Source organism: Populus alba, chromosome 11, assembly GCF_005239225.2.
Source record: "Populus alba chromosome 11, ASM523922v2, whole genome shotgun sequence".
NCBI lineage: Eukaryota > Viridiplantae > Streptophyta > Magnoliopsida > Malpighiales > Salicaceae > Populus > Populus alba.
The window spans coordinates 1360275-1377244 of NC_133294.1; the positions used below are offsets into that span (position 1 = coordinate 1360275).

A 16970-nucleotide genomic window follows, 5' to 3' on the forward strand; every position below is an offset into this window, starting at 1 on the left:
AATATTTAAATTAAAAACCATCAATATATATATATATATATATATATATATATCTTTTTCAGTTATTTTATAATCTCAATTTGAAAAATATTTTTAACCAAATACATTAAACTATTTTTTATTCAACCTTAATTTCAACCACAGTTTTAACCAAACATATATAAATATCAAACCAATTTTTGACTAAAAATACTTTTTGTAAAATAATTTTTTTTAAAATCACAACCATAAATACTACCATAATACCAAACACACTAATATATGTTGTAGACACACCTTATTCCTAATTTGTACTATGTAAGCAAAGATTATTCCTAATTAAAAAAAACTAAAATTGCTCAGTGAATCCCTGTAGATTGCGTCTACAATCATAGTGGATTCATGTGCTGTTTTTACTGTGGATTCACAGTATTTATCAGGAAGAGTTTTATTCACACTATAGATTCCTATGCTATTTTTACTGTAGATTCAAAGTATTTATCAGGGAGAGTTTTATTCATTCTCGTGATAAGTTCTGGCCTTTTTTCTTTTGTTAGTTTTGGTGGCTACGTGGGAACCTCTTTGCCATATTTCTCTCTGTCCTTTTTTTACAGTTTACAGCTTTTCTATTTCTTTCTTTTTGCACTAGAAAATGCCTTAGAGATTAGAAATATATAGTTTGCAGCATTTATGTCTTCTTCTTCTTCTTCTTCTTCTTCTTCTTCTTCTTTTTTTGTTTTATCAGGATGTTTTTTTTTTCTTTTTCTTCTTTTTTTCTTTGTATTTTTTAAGATGTTTCTTTTCTTTACTTTTTTTAATGAATGTCTTTTTTTTTTAAATTGTTAATGTTAATTTTATTTTATTTTTAGTTATTAAATTTTCATGATACAAGTTTTGGGTTTGATGGGTTAACCTGGATTTATTTTTTCTGGTTTTTATTTTTAATTAATTTTTTTGAGTGCAATCCACAGTGAAACACTTAGCTGTCTTTCTTTTTTTTGCATTGTTTTTTTAAGCTTTTTTTTTCTTTTTTCTTTTTTTCTTTTGCTTTTTTCTTTGTTTTTTTTAAGCTGTTTTGTTTTCTTTGTTTTTTTTTAATGAATATTTTTTTTGTTTAATTTTTTTGTTAATGTTAAATTTTTTTTTCTATTTAGTTATCAAACTTTCATTACATGGGTTCCGAGTTTGACGCGTTAACCCGGATTTTTTTCTAGTTTTTCTTTTTAATTAATTTTTTCATTTAATTTATTTTGTTAATGTTAAATTTTTTCTATTTAGTTATTAAACTTTCATGACACGAATTCTGGGTTTGACGGGTTAACCTAGCTAATTCTGGGTTAACCCGTAAATTTTTTTTTTTATATTCAGTTATCAAACTTTCCTAACACGAATCCCAGATTTGACAGGTTAACCAAGTTTGAAGGGTTAACCCAATTAATTTAGATTTTTTTTCTTTTTCTTCAGTAGTTTTTTTCTTCATGTAAGCTTTTCTTTCTTCGTTTTTTTTTTAAATTAATATTTTTTTTTTTGCTTTTTGCTTTTTGCTTTTTGCTTCTTCTTTTTTTTTTCTTTTTAATTTTTTTTTAAATTTAGTTTGTTAATATTAAGTTTTTTTCTATTTAGTTATCAAACTTTCATGACACGAATACCAGGTTTGACATATTAACCTGGTTTGACGGGTTAACCCAGTTAATTCAAAAAAAAAAATTTCTTCATTAGTTTTTTTCTTCCTATAGGTTTTTTTTCCTTTGTTTTTTTCCTTTTTAATTAATCTTTTTTTTGTTCATTTTAGTTTATTAATGTTAATTTTTTTTCTATTTAGTTATCACACTCTCATGACACAAATCTTAGGTTTAACGGGTTACCCTGATTTTGTGGGCTAACCCAGTTGATTCATATTTTTTTTTCTTTTTCTTTAGTAGTTTTTTTTTCAATTTCATCTTTAAATATTGTAATTAACTATAACTAAAATACATCAATCTTTTTTCTTCCAATTTTATGACACGAATCCCAAGTTTGACGGGTTAAACCAGTTGATTAAGATTTTTTTTCTTTTTCTTTATTAGTTTTTTTTCAATTTCATATTTTAATATCGATTTGATTAAGAATTAAACTTTATGATTTGTTTTGTTTACTGGTCATTAAATTATTGTGATCTCGTGAGGGATTTTATTGTACCCCTCCTTGCAAAGCACTATTCATTGGAATAATGCTTTGCTTTATTTTTTTTTCTTTTTCAATTAATCTTTTTTTTTTAATTTCATTTTGTAATATTAATTTTTTTTTCCTTTTTAATTATTATTTTTTATAACAAAACCTTGCAACAAGACTCATATCAAAGGCTTCAGGTTTGATGTTGCAACCAAACTCACTTAAACTTGGATCATGCAAGTTTAATATTATTATTAACATTATAAATATAACTTTTGGATCAGGAGTAACAGATAGACCTAATGCTCTTAGGTATAACTTTGTAGAAAAAACTCTTAAATTTTAACTTTTTTAATATTTTTTATATAAAAAATTGACCCGCAGCATAGCGTGGCCCATGTTTCTAGTTAGCTGTAAAGCATGACGTGCAAAACGTGCTGCTTTTGGATGGGATTGCAAAAATGCAAAAAGGATGGACAAGATAGTGCTAAAATTCTATCAAAAACTTCCATATAAAAAAAAAAAGGGAAAGAAAAGTATTCAATTGAGGGATAAAGCAGGTTTCTATCATCAAAGTGATGTTTCACAAAGACAATTACTCTTTGAAAAGCATCTAGTATGACCCAGCATTTACATTTAGTGTGATAAAAAGCTAGGTACTTTGTGTATTGGCCGATATAGACAAGATTAGGTGTAGAAAAAGCGGGATTTTGACAAGATTAGGGGTAGAAAAAGCGGGATATTGACATAAAATGGGCAGAGCTATTCATTATTGAGGGCTAGAACAAAAATATTACTTTCTCTTCAAAATCAAAAGAATCAAAGGATAATAAGGCCAAAAAAAGAGAGAAGCCACCTCCCTATTCAGGATGTTTCAGCCACTGATGGGTTCCTGCAATGCTGATGTTCTTGATACCAAACAGAAAATCAATGGACTTCTGTACAAGGCTCTAGTGACATGCAACAAGAAGGATGTTGTAGATCTCTGCCAAAGAATTTCAGATCATGCATTGCACGTAATAACAGTGAATGATGATACTGTTCTCCACATGGCTACGTATGCTAAAGAAGCAGCCTTGGTGGAAAAATTACTAGATGAGTTGCCTGATTATCATGTCGACAAGTTGACCCGACAAAATCGAGTGGGGAACACAATTCTCCATGAGACTGCCACTAGCAACCATGCGATTGCTGTTGCAGATAAACTGCTGAAGAGAGCCCCCGGACTGTTAGGTATGCGCAACCACAATGGGGAGACGGCTCTGTTTCGCGCAGCTCGGTACGGAAAAACTGATATGTTCAACTTTCTAGCTGCTAAAGTCTCTGGATATGACGAAGCAGGTCTGCAATTTTATGTTCAGAGAAGTGATAAAACCACTATCCTTCACATTGCAATTCTTTCTGAGCACTTCGGTAAGCATTATAAATCACAAGTTCATTTCTTGGGCACTTCTGTATGTTATGTTTGGTGGGAATTAAATAAAATCCCAATTCTGAGGCATGCTAAAGTTTTTATTTTGCTGCTCTAAAACAAAAACATTTCTCTCTGGTAAAATTTTAATGAAAAAAACAGATTTGGCATACCGAATTGCATTGGACTACAGACATTTAATCAGCGAAAAAGACGGTGATGGGATGACGAGTCTTCAACTTCTTTCATGCAACCCGTCAGCCTTTAAACAAGACCCTGAAGATGGATTCATTAAGTTAGGTATGTATACAAGCTCACTTCCATTTTGCTAATCACATTCAGAACAGCTAATACTATAGTGCACTTCTTTCTTGTCAAGATTATGACATTTGAACAATCCTTCCTTTATCTTCATATAGGAATAATGTGCTGCAAATTTCCTTCTTTTTCTCTGAATTTTTCGTACTTGAAATAATAAGATTCTCGTACAGTTGTACATAGGTTAATCTTCTTACAGTCATGTATGTTCCATCTTTCTGCAAAATAATTCATCGTTATAGATAATTTTTATTCATGTTGTGTTCCAGAGCCTAAAGTTAGGTATGTATGTTGCTGACTTGCTTTATTCCTTGGATAGCTAAATCCTGTTGCAGTACAGCTTGGCAGGAGAAGGTTCAAAATCAAAAGGATAAATATAAATCAGCTGTAGAGCTTGCCAAGCTTTTATCTAGAAATGATACCTCATGGGAAGTTACTTATTCTAGCATTGACCAGAGCAAGCCTAAAATACACAGATATGGAGAGATAGGTGGGCAAGAAGGGATGTCTTTGGCTGCTAGAATTCCTGAGAGAATGGATGATGTTGGTGAAACTCCTTTGATTTTGGCTACGAAGTCAGGAATTGTGGAGATGGTGGAAGAAATACTCAGGCTTTACCCTCAAGCAGTTGAACATGTTGATGACGAAGGTCGCAATGTGTTGCATGTGGCAATCAAATACAGAGAGTTATAGATTTTCGAGCTTGTGACGAAAATGGAAGTGCCCATGAAGAGACTGGTAAGAAAGATTGATAACGAGGGGAATTCTATTCTGCACACTGTTGGTATAAAGAGAAAGGATTTTGTATCTGAGAAGATGGAAGGCCCTGCATTCCTATTACAAGAAGAGTTGCTATGGTTTGAGGTGCTTTTTAGACTTTTCGCATCAACATATGATTCACACACAGGCATATTTTTTTGAATGCTGCACTAATCTTGAATCTTTAAGCAATTGGAACAAAACTTGAGGAATTTGCATTGCATTTCCACATACTGTAGAAAAGAAGAAAGAACTAAAAATATTAATGGTCTAATGCTTATTTTCTTTGGAAAAAATCAGTGATTGACATGTCTGTTTTTTATTGCGTGCGAGAATACAGCGAGTCGAAGAAGTCACTCCACCTCATTTCATAAGCCACCATAACAGTCAGAACCTCTCTGCAGAGGGTTTGTTTGTTACTGCAAACTCTGAACTTCGCAGCTCAGCGAAAGAATGGATGAAGAGCACTGCAGAAGGATCTTCGGTTGTGGCTGTTCTGATTGCTACAGTCGCCTTTGCAGCAGCCTACACATTTCCAGGAGGTCCAAATCAGAGCACCGGTGTTCCTGTCCTCGTTAATAAACCATTCTTTGTGGTTTTCACTGTCTCGGACGTGCTATCTCTTACCTTTGCTTTGACATCAGTTGTGACATTTCTCTCCATCCTCTCATCGCCATTTCGATTTAAAGATTTCAAGCATACCCTTCCCAATAAGTTGATGGCAGGCTTCACATTTCTGTTCCTTTCCGTGGCTATGATGATGGTAGCATTTGGATCAACAATCTTTCTGACGATATACAATAAGGAAAATTGGGCTAAAGTTACTCTATACTCGGTCTCTTTTATCCCAGTTTGCATCTTCGCGCTATCTTATTTTCCTCTCTATTCCTCACTATCAAAAACTTACAAATATTTGCTCGAAAACTTTCCACTAACTAAACTTGTTCTATCCAAACCTTGTATGATGATGTCCAAATGTTTAAAATGTTGTCAAGTCCAAACCTCAGAGTCCCACATTCCATGAAATACCATACATGGATGATAATATGTATTATTATTGTTAACATTGTGCAGCAAGTTATTGAGTTGTTGATAATTGTAAGGATTTCAATAATCATAATTAAACCAATTTATGATGACTGAAGACTATCCTTGTTGGTGATCCAGGTAAACGTAGATGGAAGCAACACGCTTGCAAAGAATGAAGCTTAGATTTATTGCTAATACAATGTAATTGGATTTGTTTCCAATCTTCTTCTTTTTTATTTATTAAAATTCAGTGTTTTTCTTTGTTATTATCTGAATGGTTGTTTTATTAATAAATCAATTGATTATTATAAAAAAAAAAAAAAACAATCAACACCTGTTGTAACCCAATTTTGACCCATTGGCTGTTTAATTTAATTTTACAGGATTTAAAATGTAAATCAGAGATTTATTTAAATGAAAAATGTGATTTGTCAACTTGCGTGAAAACTAGAGACTACAATGTACTTTTGTCATTCTATCCTTATCTTCAAGATAATTCTTGTTTTCAAGATAATGATAGTTATCCGCTTTCAAATTTGATTCTTAATCAAATTCAAACTTCAAAAAAGAGAATGAATTTGATATTTGAAACTTTGTTTCTCACAGGCAAAGGGACTCTAGCACTATAAATACAGACCTCAGTGTGTGCAAAAAAAAAGGGAAGACGATTAGGAGAAACCCTAAAAGAAAAGACCTCAAAAGGAGGCTATTACCAGAAACTCTAAAAGAAAGAAATATAAAAACAAAAGAAGGGGGCGGCAAACCCTATACTAGCCACCGCCCCCCTCAACCCTTCTTTTAGCCCAGTCTCCCTCGAGTTCGCCTCCATCCGCACGCCTAGGTAAGTTTCCTGCCTTCCTTTCTAAAATAATTAACTGGTTACTGTTGCATGCATGCGTGAACCTTTCACGCATGGTGGGCTAGATTCAACACAAAAAGAAAAAAAGAGTGGGTTGGGTTTGGGCTTTAGGCCTAACCGACCCAAATTGTGTTTACTAAGGGTGTGTTTGGCAAAATACACCCTTATGTTTTGGCTATAATTTTTATGCCCATTCTAATTTGATATTTGATCAAACAAACCCCTTTTCAATAACAGAAAAATCCAAAAATATTTGGGAGTCTTTGTTGATTTATTTGTGAGCTCCTCGTACTTTGTTTTATTTTTTTTCTTTATGTTCGTATTTTTTTGTAGATGTGCTCAATCTGTGGATTATTACTGTTAAATGCAACTACATTGTGCAATGGTTTTTTTTTGTACTTTCATCTAATTAAAAAGGGCAAATAATAATAAAGGATAAACAAGAAAAAAATGACAAAAATTTTTTTCTTCAAATTTATTTTTTGCAAAAATATTCACTGACACCAGAGTCAGGAATATCATATTTTTTTTAGATTTATGCGATATTTACCACGCCAAAGTTGAAAATATTAATAGGAATTGTTTATTAACGCCAGAGTCAGGAACATAAAAGGAAGAATAAAAAAAGAAAAAATAAGAACAAATTCTTAGCAATTTTAGATAAAATAATATCTTTTTTTATTATTTTTGATTCTTTAAAATAACTTGACAAGATTTATAAAATTATTTATACTATGAAATATATATTTGATTCTAGTAATCAAAGTAGCAATAAAGTAATTGATGTAAATAAAACGAATTCTCCAGTAAGTTTCCTTTAAATCTACACTCAATTCAGTCAAACTGCGGGATGTGGGCCTTGGGGATAGCATTTTACTGAAGGAAGAAAGTTCGACTTTGTCCCTCGGATTAGATGCTAATATACTACTATAGGCAAAGCTAAGATTATCCCAATTAACTATGAGTTGTAAGCCTGGCGTGCATAACATGGGAATGTTTATGACACTGCACTAATGAAACAGAATTAGTGTGACAAAGTAGGAATTTAATTCCATGAATCAACACAAAGCTTATTCCACATTCCACTAAACATGGAGAAGCACCAGCTAAAGGCATATATAAAGCAAGGTTCATTTTCAATAAAGTGCCAATTAGCACATGAAGCAAAACTATATAGCTAGTTAGTGATCATAACTGTGCAATAATAAATCAAGGAAAAGTTCAAGATTCTAACTCTACCACAAGTAAAGATGATTGATAATCCAAATGCAGTCATGAAGTCAAAAGCTCTGGATACAGCTTTAGAATAAGAGAGGTAGCTAGAATATTATACTCTGTAAGTGTACTCGTCAAGATTAAGAGGATCCTGTTGCATGATAGTAGAATTCTGATATAAAGGAGAAGGTTATTATTGAGGATTGGCATAGCAATTTTTTTTTTTTTCAAGGAAACAATTACCCCCTCCCTTCTACATGGAACCCTTGATGTCTCCTGGTACCAGTGAAATCGATCGTAAACAGAAAATAAACGGAAACTTGTACGATGCTCTCATGAAAGGAAACAAGAAGATAGTTGCAGAACTCTGCCAAAAAATTCAGGATCATGCATTGCACGTAATAACAGTAAACGAAGATACAGTACTTCACATGGCTACATATGCCAAAGAAGCATCCTTGGTAGAACAATTACTAGATGAGTTGCCTGATCATCATCTCGACAAGTTGACTTGCCAAAATGGTGTAGGAAACACAATCCTCCATGAGACTGCCACAAGCAACCATACTGTAGCTGTTGCAGGTAAACTTCTGAAGAAAGCCCCTGGATTGTTAGGCATGCGCAACCACAATGGTGAGACGGCTCTCTTTCGTGCGGCCCGGTATGGAAAAACTGATATGTTCAACTTTCTAGCTGCTAAAGTCTCTGGATATGATGAATCTGGTTTGCAATTCTATGTACAGAGAAGTGATAAAACCACTGTCCTTCACATGGCCATTCTTTCTCACAATTTTGGTAAGCATTGTCAATTATAAATTCATTTCTTCCCCCCATCTGCAAGTCAATTTTGTTTCAACATATGAAGTTGATATTCTGATGCTGAAATGTTGTCTTTCATACAAATTACGTTGGGCCACAGATTTGGCATACCGAATTGCGTTGGACTACACGCATTTAATTGGCCAAAAAGATGCCGATGGTATGACTGGTCTTCAGCTTTTATCATGCAACCCATCAGCTTTTAAACTAGAGCCTGAAGAAGGATTCATTAATTTAGGTATGGAAGTATAATCCTTACCCTTCCAGTTTTCACTGAATCAGTGAAACCAATGTGATTATGGCACTTCTCATATAAAAAAAAAATGTAACATAGATTTTTTTATTATAGTTTCCCTTCTTTTTCTGTCATTCCTTTTAACAACCATGATGTAACTTGCCTTGTTTCTGCATAATAAACTCATTACATCACAGAATTTATATGCAACTAACCATTTGCGACTAACTTATTTCCTTGAAAGCAAAATTATATGGACGTTCAGTATGGAGGGAAAAGGTTCAAAAGCAAAAACAACTGCATAGATCAGCTTGCCAAGTTTTTAGTCAGAAAAGATACCTCCTGGGACCTTACGTATTCTAGCATCGACCAGAGCAAGCCTAAAATCCATAAGTACGGAGAAAAGGGAGGCCAAGAACGGCAAGAGGTACATTTGTTTAATAAAATTCTAGACAAAGAGTAGAGTCTTGGAGAAACTCCTTTGATTTTGGCTACAAAGTCAGGCTGTGTGGAGATTGTTGAAGAAATACTCAATCTATATCCCCAGGCAGTCGAACACATTGATGACGAAGGGCGCAATGTATTGCATGTAGCAAACAAATACCGCCAAAAGAAGATTTCCGAGCTTGTGAAAGGAATGGACGTGCCTATGAAGAGGCTGACAAGGAAGATTGATGGTGATGGGAATTCCATTCTACACACCGTCGGAAGGAAACGAAAGGATTTTATATCTGATGAGAAGATGGAAGGCCCTGCATTCCTCTTACAGGAAGAATTGCTCTGGTTTGAGGAGCACTTTTTAGACTTTTACCTTCCCGCTATGCATATCTATCATACACATAATTCACGGGAAGCACAATATTTTTTTATTGTCATCCTAATCTTGAATCCTGAAGCGGTTGGAGTAGACGTATTACAGCAATATGGTAGGGTGAGCTTACATAATAATTCATCTTAAAAAGTAATTTATGTATGATTTATAAGAATAAATAAATAAAAAAAATTAATGGTCTAATTCTATAATTCTTTTCTTTTAAGAAAACTTGATAGACATGCTCTCTTTGTTATCCATGTGAGAACGCAGCGCGTCAAAGAAGTCACTCCATCCCATTTCCTGAATCACCAGAACAATATGAAGCTCACTGCAGAAGGGTATTTCATTACTGCAAATTCGGAACTCCGCAATTTAGCCAAAGAATGGCTAAAGACCACTGCAGAAGGATGTTCTGTGGTAGCAGTTCTCATTGCCACCGTTGCCTTTGCTGCAGCCTACACGGTTCCAGGAGGTCCGAATCAGAGCACTGGTGTTCCTGTTCTCGTCAACAAACCATTCTTTGTGGTTTTCACCGTGACTGATGTACTCTCCCTTACGTTCGCTTTGACATCAGTTGTTACTTTCCTCTCTATCCTAACATCCCCGTTTCGATTTAAAGATTTCAAGCATACACTTCCTAATAAGTTGATGGTAGTGTTGAATTAAACTCAACCTCTAGATGGTCAAGGAAGGCAACCACCAGCTGCCACCGACCAGCCACCAACCGACCAGCCGCCAGCCACCAGCCGCAGCCGCCAGCCGCCCCCACAGCTGCCACAGCCGCCAGCCGCCTTCACACTTGAAGGTTGAATTTTCGTATTTTGATTTGTGTATAAATAGAATGCCCATCTTATGTTATATGTGTGGAGAGAATTGAGAGAAACACAAGTAAGAGAAAGAGAGAGAGAGGGCGTGTAATTGTTAAGCTTTTGTTGTGTAATTGTAAGCTTCGGATTGTGTAATAAAACCAGTGTGTTTTATCCCCTCTGAGTGTTTCAAAGCCACCACCAGTGGTTTCTCCCACCAACAATTGGTATCAGAGCCCCGTTCGTCGGAAAACAGAAGACTTTTTGGGTATATCCGAATTTTCAAATTTGTCCAAAACAAGTTTTGATCATTCCACAGTGTAGAACTCATCAATACGAACTCACTGCCGCAAAAATCAGCCAAATCGGAGTTCGGGGTAGCCCACACGCGCCTCCTGAAGATTCAACCAGATAGCCCACGCGCATCCCACGCGCCCCGAGGTTGAAGACGACTGAGCCACACGCGCGCCATATTTGAGTCGCGCCGAGCCGTATACGCCGAGTCCAGCCGAGCCACAAGCCGAGCCGTATCTCGCGCCGAGCCGAGCCGCGTTCCAGCCTCAGCCGAGCCGAAGGAATATTCACAGAATATTCCACAGAATATTCCCGGAATATTCCCGGTTCAACCCAGCGAACCGCCCGCCGTACAGAATTGTTTTTTTGACCGGTTCACCCATTTTCTGACCAGATTTCAACAAAGTCAGACCGGTTCCCTACTATTTGGACCATTCCGGATCGATCTACAGTGTCCGTTTTTCCAAATTCGGCTTCCAAAGAGGTGATATAGTCATTCCAAAAGCAAAATGACTACAGAAGGTACACATACACTCATCCCTAAGTTGACCAAAGACAACTATGATAGTTGGTGCATCAGATTGAAGGCATTCCTTGGGTCACAAGAGTGTTTGGATATTGTACAAACTGGTTATGATGAACCAGAGTCCAAAGAAAGAGAAGATGCTTTACAAGAGGCTCAGAAGCAAGCCTTGAAAGTCAACAGAAAGAAGGACAACAAAGCCAAGACCATAATCTACCAAGGTCTTGATGAAGATACATTCGAGATCATAGCTTCCGCTGAAACGTCACATGATATATGGGAGGCTCTCCAACAGAAATACAAAGGTGCTGACAGAATCAAGAAGATTCGTCTTCAATCTTTGCGAGGTGACTTTGAGTTATTACAAATGAAGTCCTCGGAGTCTATTTCTGATTATCACACAAGGATTATGGTGATAGTCAACCAGATGAGAAGGAATGGAGAAGCCCTCATCGATGCTCGAATTACTGAAAAAATTTTGAGATCCCTAGATCCAAAATTCGATTTTGTTGTTGTCGTAATTGAAGAGTCCAAAGATGTGGACAAGTTGACAGTAGATGAGCTTATGAGTTCTTTGCAAGCTCATGAGCAGAAGATAGTAAAGCGAAATGGAGATAAGGCCATCGAGCATGCCTTACAAGCAAAGTTGTCCCTCAAGGACATATATGAGCAAGGGGAGACTTCATCAAGTGGCTACACCACTCAAGGAGGAAGTCAACAATCCAGAGGAGGATTCCAGAGATTCCAAGGAAGAGATTCTTGGAATACAAGCTTTAGAGGAAGAGGTGGCAGAAACACCACCAGAGGAGGCCGAGGACAACATGCATTCACTCCCAGAGGAAGAGGAGGCGGTTACAATAACCGTGACAAGAGAAATATCAAATGTTATAGCTGCAATCAATTTGGGCACTATAGCACTGAATGCAGAAGAAAAGCTCCGTTAGAGATACGTGAGCATGCCAACTTTGCAGAAAAGGATGACAGAGAAGCATCTGCATTTCTTGTCCAACAAGAACATGGCGAGAAACAAGAGGAGATATGGTATCTAGATACTGGAGCCAGCAATCACATGTGTGGCTACCGAGAGTTATTTAGTAATCTAGATGAGACCAAGCAAGGTCTAGTTACTTTTGGAGATACCACAAAGGTTCCATTCAAAGGTAAAGGCAACATCCCAGTCAAGATGAAGAATGGCGATTCCAGCTACATCGCCGATGTCTATTATGTCCCAGCCATAAAACAGAACCTAATCAGCTTAGGTCAACTTTTGGAGAGAGGCTATACTTTTTACTCGGAGAATTGTCATCTAGCAATTAGAGACAACAATTGGAGATTAATGGCCTATGTGAAAATGTCCAAGAATAGGATGTTTCCTTTAAACATCCAGTATGATGCAACAAAATGTTTGAGTGCCATCACCAACAGTGAAGAATGGCTTTGGCACCTGAGGCTTGGACATCTGAATTTCATGAGTTTGAAGATGCTAGCAAGCAAGAAGATGGTTAAAGGTTTGCCTCACATTGATCATCCAGAAGAAGTCTGTGAGAGTTGTGTCCTCAGCAAACATCACAGATCCAGTTTTGCCAAAGAAGTCAACTGGAGAGCAAAAAGGCCACTGGAGTTAGTACACACAGATGTGTGTGGCCCAATCACGCCTATGTCGACTGGACAAAATAGGTACTTCCTCACTTTTACTGATGATTTTAGTAGAAAGACATGGATATACTTTCTGAAGAGGAAGTCAGAAGTATTCAATTGTTTTAAAGATTTTAAAGCAATTGTGGAGAAGCAAACTGGTTACACGATCAGAACCGTAAGATCTGATCAAGGAGGAGAATATACAGCCAATGACTTTGAAGCCTATTGTACACAACAAGGCATCAGACATCAGACAACGCCAGCTTATACACCACAGCTGAACGGTGTAGCAGAAAGGAAGAATCGCACGATTCTTGACATGGCTAGAAGTCTGCTCAAAGCAAAGAAGTTGCCCAAGCAATACTGGGCTGAAGCTGTATCATGTGCAGTGTATCTGTTGAATCGTTGCCCAACCAGAAGTTTGCAAGGAGTCATTCCAGAAGAAGCATGGAGTGGTCACAAACCAAGTGTTACTCATCTACGAGTCTTTGGTTGTGTGGCATATGCAAAGATCCCAGATGCAAGAAGGAGAAAGCTCGATGATAAGAGCGAGAAATGCATCTTTGTCGGATATGGTGAAAGAAGGATGGGATACAGACTGTATAATCCCATCACGAAGAAGGTGATTACAAGTAGAGATGTTATCTTTGAAGAAGATAAATCTTGGGCATGGAATGATGATCAAGAAGCAGTCAGATGGATCAACACTGATTTGATCCTTGAAGGTGAAGAAGTACCAACAGTACTTGTCGAAGAACCGATTGTGCCAGCAGCTGAACCACAAAGTCCGGCACACAGTTTCCCTGTATTCAACAGGAGGAACACACCAGGAGCATCATCATCAACACCATCAGCATCCTCGTCAGAAGGACCAAGAAAGATGCGGAATCTTGAAGAGTTGTATGATACCACTCAGGTCATGGAAGATACAACTCTGTTTTGTTTCCATGCAGATAAGGACCCACCAGAAAAGAAGAAAGCAATAGGTGTCAAAAGGGTCTACAAGCAGAGAGAAGGCATTGAAGAGAGAAGTGTTCATGCTTGGCATGATATCTCTCGATTGAGTTTAAAGGGGAGATTTGTTGAATTAAACTCAACCTCTAGATGGTCAAGGAAGGCAACCACCAGCTGCCACCGACCAGCCACCAGCCACCAGCCGCAGCCGCCAGCCGCCCCCACAGCTGCCACAGCCGCCAGCCGCCTTCACACTTGAAGGTTGAATTTTCGTATTTTGATTTGTGTATAAATAGAATGCCCATCTTATGTTATATGTGTGGAGAGAATTGAGAGAAACACAAGTAAGAGAAAGAGAGAGAGAGGGCGTGTAATTGTTAAGCTTTTGTTGTGTAATTGTAAGCTTCGGATTGTGTAATAAAACCAGTGTGTTTTATCCCCTCTGAGTGTTTCAAAGCCACCACCAGTGGTTTCTCCCACCAACAGGTAGGCTTCGCATTTCTGTTTCTCTCTGTGGCAATGATGATGGTAGCGTTTGGAGCAACAATCATTCTGATGATTTACAGCAAGGAAAGCTGGACAAAAATTACTCTATATGCAGTCTCCTTTATCCCAGTTGGCATCTTTGCACTATCTTATTTCCCTCTTTATACATCACTATCAAAGACTTACAACTTGCTCCAGAAAATTCCCTTCATTAAACATATTCCAGCTATACCTTGGAACTCTTTCAAATGTTGTCGAGTCGAAACCACTGATACCCACTTTCCATGAAATATCCCACATGTAATTATCCTAACTAAATCCTTTCCATTTTCTGAAATCTGATGCCTGCCTATGTAAGTAAAGGTTGGCACAAGTATTGGTCCTATCTTTAAGCAGCTACCACCATGGATGATTACGAGTATGGTGTCTATAAGAATGATGTGATGAGTTCTAGGTTTGTACAATGTAAGGATTCCAAATAATACAATGTTCTGATATGTGCAATAAATAACAAAGAAAGCCAGCAATTCTTGTAACATAGGTGTTAATTTAACCACAGAGTTCTTGACACTGGTCCCCTCTTCTCTTATTCAGGAGGGACAGAACATTTTGCTTGAAACTTGGTCGGTTCAATTTGCAAAATGATGAACCCTAAACACCTAAAACTTTGGTTCATTGAAACTTCAAGAGTCATTTCCAAGAGAGTAGTTTGTTTACAACTTCTATTCAAATATATATAGTAAAGACAGTTCAAGCATTAACTCCATGAGTGGGATCTGTAAAAACCACCTAGCACTGAATAATTCAACAATGTTGAGATCTTTTAAATTGAATCAAGATGAATTATTTTTTAACTACTCTGATTGAAATTTGGATAGTACTGTTAGTTGTAGCATTATAATAAATTTATGAACAAACGACTATTCTCTTACTTTGTAAGATTGAACCTCCAGCGTTGAAATTTTAGCTTTGAATTAAATGTTTTTAGTGTTTTTTTTTTTTTCATCTTGACATGCTATGTGAAAAATAAATATTAAAAAACTAATACTAAAATTCATCATTGCACCTAAATAAATTAAATCATATACCAGTAAGGATGATGACTTGACTCGAACCTTATAAACACCCACCACTAACCGTCTTTAGATGAACAGATTTAGGCATAGATATTGTTTTAAATCAAGTTCAAAATCCTTATCTATAAGTTTATATATATAACTAGATATTTGATGCGTAATTTGTTATGGGTCACAAGCTTTTTTAACATATTTTAATTTGTAGTTATAAAAAATTAAGTGAAAATCAAAAAATTTATCCATACATATGATTAAATATATTGAGGACTATGTGTGTGAATAATTGAAGAAAAAAATAATAACTAAAAATAAAAATAAAAAAATTGAGAGATAAAATAATTTTATTTCTTAAAATAATTTTTGTAGTCATGTAAACAATAATAGAAATAGAGACACAAATTAAATTGATTGAATAAAATAAAATAGAAAAAAGCACTATGCAAGGTTGCACATATTAGAAATATTATCTCAAAATAATTTTTTTTATCTTCAAAAATAAATTTTATCTATACAATAGATTAAAAAAAAAATTATAGATGAGTCAGAAATACTCTTCAAAATTTAAATGCATAAAAAAATTCGATCATTTGGTAGTCTTAATCTTTGTCAACGATATTTTTCTCTCTCTCCCACCAAAATCTAATGACTTTTCTCTCTTCTCTCCCAACCAAGGACTAAAAAATAATAAAAATAAATTCTTATACCAAAATTGAATTTGAAAAAATTAAGGCAGTGAAATTATTAAATTTGTGTTATTTTTAAAGTTAGATAACCAAAGTATATATTTCTTAAAACTTCTAGCACAAACACTACTCAAGTTTGGTGTGTTTTTAATTTCGGTTTCTATTCTTTCAATTCCACCATTTTCTAAGAAATCTAAATCAATTGGCCTTCAATCAAGATCAAATCGACCAAAATAAATTTTTAAGGACCAAAATGAATTGTTTAAAAAATAAACAAGGCTATCCATAGTGTTTCGTGAGGGGTGAGTAGTTTCAGCTGCACAATATTCACCCCACACATTTTAGTTTTTAGGTTAATTCACTACCAGAAATTCGCTAAATACCAACGGCCTCACCTACGGAATTTTTTCTGTCAGTATTTTTCGGTTGAAATCACCGACAACCAATTTTTGTCGGTAATTCGGTCGGTAATTACTGATCGAATTACTGACAGAAGATTCAGAATTAATGAAAAAAGGGAGGGTAGATGGCGCCGAGGTTTTAGCGGGTGATTTTGCCGACGGAATCACCAACGGAATGAAAACCTGGCGCCCGTACGCGTGATGGGACCTGTTCACCGTCAATAATACCGACGGAATCACCGACGGATTTGAAATGCCAGATCCATACTGGTGACGTGACCGGTGCACCGTTAAAAATACCGACGGAATCACCGAGGGATTTGAATAGCAGGTCCGTGCGGTGACGTGTCGATTGCCCGTCAGAATTACCGACGGTTTCACCAACGTATTCATCGACGGAATAAAACCGTCGGTAATGCCGTCGGCAAAAGTGAATATATGGCCACTCTGCCGACACTGTCCTCCCTCATTTCTCCTTCTTCTTCCTAATCCTAACCCTCCCCATCTGCAAATAACCAGC

The 16970-nt window shown here is 36.1% G+C and overlaps 3 protein-coding genes across 3 annotated transcripts; all 3 read left to right on the top strand.

Annotated features, from left to right (window-relative positions):
* Positions 1–2928: 2928 nt before the first annotated feature.
* LOC118062061 (uncharacterized) lies at positions 2929–5710 on the top strand. The gene is made up of 4 exons (XM_035075742.2): positions 2929–3543; positions 3704–3841; positions 4179–4723; positions 4959–5710. Exons 1-3 carry the CDS (start codon positions 3000–3002, stop codon positions 4550–4552), a joined length of 1056 nt encoding a protein of 351 aa, XP_034931633.1. The 5' UTR covers positions 2929–2999; the 3' UTR covers positions 4553–4723; positions 4959–5710.
* Positions 4574–5830, top strand: LOC118062169 (ankyrin repeat-containing protein ITN1). The gene is made up of 3 exons (XM_035075878.1): positions 4574–4723; positions 4959–5468; positions 5786–5830. Exons 1-3 carry the CDS (start codon positions 4574–4576, stop codon positions 5828–5830), a joined length of 705 nt encoding a protein of 234 aa, XP_034931769.1.
* Positions 5831–7978: 2148 nt separating this feature from the next.
* On the top strand, positions 7979–8792 carry LOC140956148 (uncharacterized). Its single transcript, XM_073412617.1, has 2 exons — positions 7979–8516; positions 8641–8792. The coding sequence occupies exons 1-2, from the start codon at positions 7979–7981 to the stop codon at positions 8790–8792; spliced, it is 690 nt and encodes a 229-aa protein (XP_073268718.1).
* The last annotated feature ends 8178 nt before the right edge of the window (positions 8793–16970 follow it).